General features: G+C 43.4%; 1 protein-coding gene and 1 non-coding gene across 2 annotated transcripts; one reads left to right on the top strand and one right to left on the bottom strand.

The window, feature by feature from the left end:
• Positions 1-1,014: 1,014 nt before the first annotated feature.
• LOC124647158 (BTB/POZ and MATH domain-containing protein 2-like) lies at positions 1,015-2,169 on the bottom strand. The gene has a single exon (XM_047187135.1). The coding sequence runs from the start codon at positions 2,167-2,169 to the stop codon at positions 1,015-1,017; it is 1,155 nt and encodes a 384-aa protein (XP_047043091.1).
• Positions 2,170-5,784: 3,615 nt separating this feature from the next.
• TRNAS-GGA lies at positions 5,785-5,871 on the top strand. Its single transcript has one exon. It is a non-coding gene; the product is annotated as a tRNA-Ser (tRNA).
• The last annotated feature ends 1,720 nt before the right edge of the window (positions 5,872-7,591 follow it).

The raw sequence follows: 7,591 nt of genomic DNA, 5'->3' as shown, positions 1-7,591 counted from the left end.
ACCGGCACCAACGTTGCCCACTCCTTGCAGCACCGGCAGCTACTCCTCTGCAGAAGTGGTGGCGATTTTTGCAATAATGGTGTCACGTCTACCCCTCCTCTTGCAACAGCGGCAACGGTGGTATCCGAGTAGAGCATGCGAGAGAGGGAGAAATCTAGTCGTCGTCGGAGTTTGGAGCAGTAACTGTTGACGAAGACGGATGTGAATAGCGAGTCATGGCGGCGATCTTCATGTAAAATTGTTACCAGTAATGAATATAACATGGTATAACAAGATCTTGCAGCAGCAACACCCCCTCTTGTAGCATCCCCGTCTTCTCCTTGCATCTTCGACGAACACCCCTGATAGCACTGCCGCCCACCGCCCGCACCAACGCCGCCAACTCCTTGTAGCACCAGTGTCTACTCCTTTGTAGTAGTGGAGGAAACTTTTGCAATGTTAGCGTTATGTTGAAGGGGAGCGGGAGAAGGCGAGACGCCTATCCGTCCTCTTGCATCATCGTTGGCAGTGGTATCCGAGTAGAGCTCGCGAGAGAGGGCGAGATCTGGTTGTGGTCGGAGCTTGGAGCAATAACTGCTAACGGAGAAGGATGTGAGAGGACCGAGTCATGGCGTCGATCTTCATCTACTCTCGCTTAATTTAGATCAGGAAAATCGTGCATATTTTATGAACTATATATACCATGGGTCGAATTATATGTCAGAAAAAAAAAGATTTGAAAAACCAGTGGCGACGCACGATCTTTGAACTACTAGTAATAGAGTGGCAATCAACTCACAATCGTACAAGAGTTACTCGATCACAATGACATGATCTATCAACAGTTCAAGACAGAGGCAAAATGCAGAGACTTCCCACCTTGCTAGGAGAGATTCAGTCATATACTGAGGTAGCTACCTAGGTAGTAGAAAGTTCAAATGCGGATGCGATTCGTGACTTGTTTTGATGAAACTTTAGAATTCCCGTAACCTAGCGACCCAAGGAACATTGGCAGACCTTGTTAGCCGCGCGCAACTAAGAAGCACGCCGTAGCAGTTCCCCTGTTTCATCAACCCGAGCCCGCTTGGTCCCGTTGGGTGCTGCCATACGAAGTGTAACGGAGGTCCCCAAAGGTGCCAAGCATCTAGCAATGAGCTCCATTGCAACGGCGGGGCAGCTAATTTTTAGATGCACGAAACCGGCGGTGATCACGACTGCCATGAGATGCACCGGGGAGCTGAGAAAAGCGAAGCATGCTCTCTTGAGCCCGTCGCAGCGGTGCTGCTCGGCCAGCACAAGAATGGTGGCCACCGTGTGCACATCAATATGGTTGCAAAGCTTTTCTTCGCAAATCAGCCTCAGCCTCTCCATGTTGTACCTGTCGGCCGCAACAAGTAGATGCTGGAACATGGCAGCGCCTTCATCCTCTGTCTCCGGCAAGGAGTCCGTGTACACGAAGCAGAGCAGCGCCTTGAACACCTGCGCCTCCATGTCGTCTACGCGCACGACGCTCCCGCTGCCGCCCTCCTTCATCGCGCCGAGAAGCTCCGCGCTGAAGACCGGGGACCGGGCAGCGAGCACGCACCGGTGCGCGGCGAAGGTCTCGCCGCCGACGCTGAACACGACGTCCGCGCCCTTCTCGCCCTTGAGGAGGTCACCGAGGTGCTGCTTCAGGTCGGACTGCGGCACGGTGACGAACTGGTTGGCGACGGGCGTCGCCTCGGTGCGGAAGTCGTTGAAGACGACGATGTCGCACCTGACCGTGAAGGCGTCGTCCTTGAGGTGCTCCGATTTCTCCAGGTCCTCCCTCTTGACGAACTTCGGGTATCCACGCCCGTTGTCTGTCGTCATGGTGTGCGCAGCTGCCGATTTCAGCGACGGCTGCCTGGTAACGAGGCTGGCGAAACGGATCTGGAACTTTGCCTTGATGGACTTGGTGTCCGTCTCGTCGAGTTCCAGGTAAAGGGATATGTAGTCCGCCGAGTCGGGGGTACGGCCGTTGGGGTAGTACGTGATGCGCCAGCGGTAGCCGCCCACGGTGAACTGGCCGGATTTGATGGCCTCGCCATTGGGGTTCACCTTGGTGCTCGAATAGCCGTCGATCTTGAGGATGTGGCAGCCCCTTGCCGTGTCGGCAACGATGGTGGAGGCGGACATCGACGGCTCGCCAGCGGTGAACGACGATGACATGGCAAACTTACTCGATCCCGGGGGGAAATCTGTCTCGTCGCCAAAGATCGATCACCGTGACTTGTTCTAGCACATCGATCTTTGAGACAAGGAATTGCTGTTTTGCTGCGCCTATACAAGGTTATACAAATCTCCGAGACTCCGATTTTGTTTATGAAGGGATCGAGACTCCGAGTCGGGGGTACTACGCCTATGGTGCGACGCCGACTCCTAGGGGCGGCCTCTAGAGGCTGAGGGGTGGCCGCAGCCGCATCGCTTGAATCCGCTCATCTCCTGCCCTACCGCATCGCGTCCCGGATACCTCATTTTTTTCCTCGATCGGAATCGCTTTAAAATAAGCTTAGGTATAGGTATAGGCCTTTGTGCGTTTCGGGGCACATGACACCAATGGGACCTCCATAGTAGCTTCTCCACGGACACTCGGCCCATATTGGACATAGATGGAGATCGGGATCCCCACTATCGCGGGAACCGGGCCTGCTGTACACCGACCAGGTCGGCATGTACGGGGCACCGCACACCCCAGCAACCACGTCGGTGGGTTGGGCCGCCGCCAATTAAGAGTAGGTACGGTTTTTCTTTTGTTTCCTGTTTTTTTTTGTTAATATTTTTATTTTCAATATCTAACTTTTAAAAAATATATTTTCGTAGAATAAAATTTCAAAAATCTGTTTAGATTTGAAATTTTCGAGATTTTAAAAAATTCAGATTTTGATTTAATTTTTTTCGAAATTTGAACATTTTTGGATATGGACATAATTTAAATTTGAACAGTTGTTAAAATTTGTAAAAAAAATCCAAAAATTAACATTTTTACCTATGATCATTTTTCGAATTTGAACATTTTTCCAATTTGAACGCTTTATATATTTGAACGGATTTCAAATTTGAACGCTTTTATAATTTGAACATTTTTTGTATTTGAACAAATTTTCAAATTTGAATTTTTTTTGTATTTGAAAGGTTTTCAAATTTGAACATTTCTTGAATTTTGAACAATTTTCAATTTTTAAATTTTTTTGAATTTGAACAAAAATAAAAAAAAACAAAAAAGAGACGGAAACAGAAAATAAAAAAGAAAAAAAGAAAAAAAAGAAAAAAAGAAAAAGGAAATAGAAATAGAAAACAGAAAATAGAAAACAGAGAAAATAGGTGAACTGGGCCGACCAGGCCGGCCCATACCACGCGCGGGGGTGTTTGGTCAACGGTAGCGGCTGGTCGGTGTATAAGATTTGGCGCGGGAACTGCTTTACACCGACCTGCTCGGTAGGGACTGTAGTTCTAATCCCGGTATCTACATGAATGCATACACATTTTTTTGAACTTAAGAAACTGATCAAAAATTAAATCTGAGCAAATTTCAAAACCGGGCAAAAATTTAAATCTAAGCAAATTTCAAAACCGGGCAAAAATTAATCTGAGAAAATTCCAAAACCGAACAAAAATTTGAAATATGTTCCAGTTTAAATTTTGCTCAAATTTGTAATTTGCTCGAATTTGAAAGTTTCTCTAATTTAAAATTTGCTCGCATTTGAAATTTTCTCGAATTTGAAAAAAATATGTTCAAAAATGGAAAAATAAAAAAAAAGAAAAACAAAATGCTAAAACCAATAAAAGAATTAAAATAAACAAGAAACCGAAAGGACATGGGCTGCGGCCCGCTCGCCCCCGCACGCGGGCAGTCGTTAATCTTCCCCGTTGCTGGGCGGGAAATAGGTTTCCGCGAAACGACTCGGTAGCGTCGCTGAAGGATTTCCTACGCGCCCATTTCCTTATGTTTGATTCGTTTCGTTCGTTTCATATCGAGTCTTCGTACGTTCATTCGCTATCAAGTTGGACGCTGCATTGATCTAAACAAAAAAAAAAAAAAAAGTTGGACGCTGCATCACTGATCGATGGGGACCACTGCATATGGAGTTGCTTCCACGTAATTGTTCAAATGCATGCTGTCCTCCACCAACCAATGAATGGACTACATGTACTCCACCAATCTGATTAAACACCACGGGGACGTGTGTTTCTTCATGTCCAGATTAGCTTCTTACCTTGTTTTTCTTCTCTCTTATATTTTTATTTCTCTTAGATCTTCCCTTTTAGGTCTTTTCTTTTTTCCATTTGATTTTTTACTTAGTTCAGTTTCTAATGGTTCTTTTTTCTATATACTTTTTTTTCATTTCTTATTTTTCATTTTCTTATATTTATTACATTCATTTCTTTTTTCCATTTCTTTTTTTCGTTAGTTTATTTTATATTATCTTTTTTTCTTTACTCATTTTTGTTCTTCTTTTCGTTACTTTTAAGTACTTTGTATTATTTTGTTCTCTGTGATGTATGTACCTTTGTTGTTCCTAGATGAATAACAATTTGTTCCTTTATTTAGAAAATTTATTGCTTTTCTAGAAAATTAGTCCCTCATGGGAATTTTTACTCGGCCGCTAAACTCGCGTTCTATGAGTAGACGAGATGTGTTTCTAGGACGCAAAATTCTTGTTCCCGAGTATATGAGATGTATTCTTCGGGTTCAATATTCTCATTCCCCGAGTCGACGAGATTTGTTTCTAGGACGCACTATCCTTGATCTCTATATCGACAAGATTTGTTCCTCTGAGGCAATATTCTTGTACCGAGAGGCAATATTCTTGTTCTGAAAGTAGACCACATGTGTATCTGTGACCCAATATTCTTGTTTCCTGAGTAGACGAGATTTGTTCCCATGTGCAATATTCTTTTTCCCAGAGGAGGCGGCATGTGTTCCTTGGTCGCAATATTCTTGTTCCCCGAGTAGACGAGATTTGTTCCTCGCACACAATATTATTGTTCCCCGAATAGATGAGATTTGTTCCTCTCACACAATATTCTTGTTCCCTAACATATTCGCAATGAAATATAAAATATTCGCAATTCTCCTGAGGTTGTCGGAACTATTTGCAATAAAATTTTGGCTACAATTGAGGAGGTCTTATCAATGAAATTTCCATTTGCGCGGGATCTAGGCATATTCCCAACCCATTCCATATATAATTGTTTTCATTCCTTCACAAAATAACATAAAAACAAACAAACACATATGATTCTTAGAAATAGATCAATCTATATGCTCTAAATCCATATACTTTAAATAGATAGAAGAGATATGAATCTTCCCCTCAGCTCAAATTGTAATTGTACCCTTTTCCTTCCGCTTGGACTAGAAGAGATAATAAATATTTGGCTAATACTAGATTTCATTCCACTTTCCTATTTCTCAACAACAACTTCTCTCATCAACTATTTCGTGTTTTCAAAGTCATTAATTGTCTCATACATACCCTGTTTTGATTTCGATAATATGGTGTAGTATACTTTATAGAAACATAATTCTAAGGTTTTCTTATTTTATTATGCCATAAGAAGAATTCTTCCATTCTATTTTTCATTGGTTGCGGGAAAACCCGAATTTTATAAGGAGCACAATTCCTAGTAAAAAAATATCCTAAGATCCTTCGACTTACATCAAAAGGGATTTTTCCAATAGAACTATGGAACCCCCGAGCAGTTGCTATTGTACATGTCCTGCAGGAATAAGAACCCTCGCTATTCGATCACTCAGTTTATTTTCCATAATAAGATTATGTAGGAGAGATGGCCGAGCGGTTGAAGGCGTAGCATTGGAACTGCTATGTAGAATTTTGTTTACCGAGGGTTCGAATCCCTCTCTTTCCATTTTTCTTAATCCATTAACGTAATGATCACAATGTATAAAATAAAAGAATAATTTATTATAGCAATAATATCTTATTTAATAGAAATTCTCTATAGCAAATTATTGTGGGATGTAAAATACTAAATTCAGCGGTGTTCGATTGAAATTGGGAGAATAAGATAAAATTTTCTTTCTTTTGTTGATTCTGAAATCGTCTTCAGCAACTAGTACTCTTGTGAAATAATAGGTTAGATACATTGAATTTCTATTCAAAAAAATATTTGTTGATTCAATTAAAAGAAAAGTCTCTATACCCGGCTTTGCATATTCTTGCATTTATGCTCGTAGCCTATATCCGCATCCATTCCATAGTTTGCAAAATAAATATTTTAAGATTCTTATGATATAATTAAGTATATCTATTATAAGGAATATTGACTATTGTATTTTTTAGTTTGCAAAATAAATTTTTTTTATTGAATGTGCATTCTATAAAAAAATATTTTGTAAAAAGACGAAAGGAATAGATAATAAAATAAGAAAATTGCAAAAAACTAGAACTAATTAAAAAGATTTGATTTTTCTTTGCCCACCCTCATGGAATTTCTATCCTTCTAATCAAATTTTAGGATTCAAAAGACATCGTCCACAACCACTCATGTGGACCGGAGGTTCTTCCCGAGGCATGGACCGTGTCCATGCGCGTAGCTAGGGACAGTTGTCCTCTTCCTGTGGCATGTTTGTGGTTACCCCTCCCCCAAGTTTGTGTGAGAAGGAGAGCCAGTCCTCTATATAAGGAGAGGGTACCTATCCATTTGAAGGGACCCGATCGCTCCAATCCCGATCTGATTCAAGGCATATCTATCATCTTCCTGTTAGAGTAGATCAGATCGAGATCTAGGAAGAGCCTCTCCATGGCACCACCTTGTAACACCATAATCTCTCTCGAAGAGATATCAATACCACTCCAAGGTAGGACATAGGGGTTTTACCACACCACGAGTGCCCTGAACCTGGGTAACACTGTGTTAGCTCTCTGTCATGCCACTGTCGGTGTGCTCCGTCGTCGCCTGGCCATGACTAGCCTGTAGCGTTGCTGCTAGCCCCCAGCGGTTCGATAACCACAATGGTCTTGCCGAGGTACCAGTGTTTGTTTGCGATACCAAAACCCCTGACACCGGAGGAGAAGGTGGCGGAGCAGAGGGCCATCCTCGCGTCCTTCGAGATGTTGGAGAAGGTCGAGGATGACGCCAGAGGCGGCGCTGCAGCAACGGCTCCTGGAGGACGCGACGGCCCACCGCGCTCTAGTGAGCGTGCAACAGAGGGAGCAGCGTGCGGCGGCGCCGGAGAAGCGGAAGAGGGAGGAAGGCAACGAAGGGGCAGGACCTTCAAACGCTCCAAGGGATGGAAAGTAGGCTAGGGCGATCATGTAGCCGTTTTTAATTCGAACTTGTAAAATATAATCAAAACTAGTTGAAAAACTTTATATTTTATAATATTAAAATGTTTGGAGGTCTCGTTCGGGAAACAGGGCTGAAAATAGACGCGACCAAAAACGACACCAAACATCCGGACGGTGTTTTAAGGGCATCTCCAGCGGCGCGACGCAAACGAGCGACCGTTTGCGTCCGCTTTGACCGACAATGCGTCTGGCACCCTCTCCAGCGGCGCGACGCAAAGTGACAGGGCCGTCCGCGGATACGCAAACCTGGCCCAAATATGCGCCAGGTTTGCGTCTCT

This window comes from Lolium rigidum, chromosome 4, assembly GCF_022539505.1.
Source record: "Lolium rigidum isolate FL_2022 chromosome 4, APGP_CSIRO_Lrig_0.1, whole genome shotgun sequence".
Taxonomy (NCBI): Eukaryota; Viridiplantae; Streptophyta; class Magnoliopsida; order Poales; family Poaceae; genus Lolium; species Lolium rigidum.
Note: the sequence above shows the minus strand (reverse complement) of the source record. Positions and strands in the feature narration are given on the sequence as shown.

Bases quoted from the DNA above. Each gene is read 5' to 3' on its own strand.
- LOC124647158 (XM_047187135.1), bottom strand. From the start codon at position 2,169: ATGTCATCGTCGTTCACCGCTGGCGAGCCGTCGATGTCCGCCTCCACC.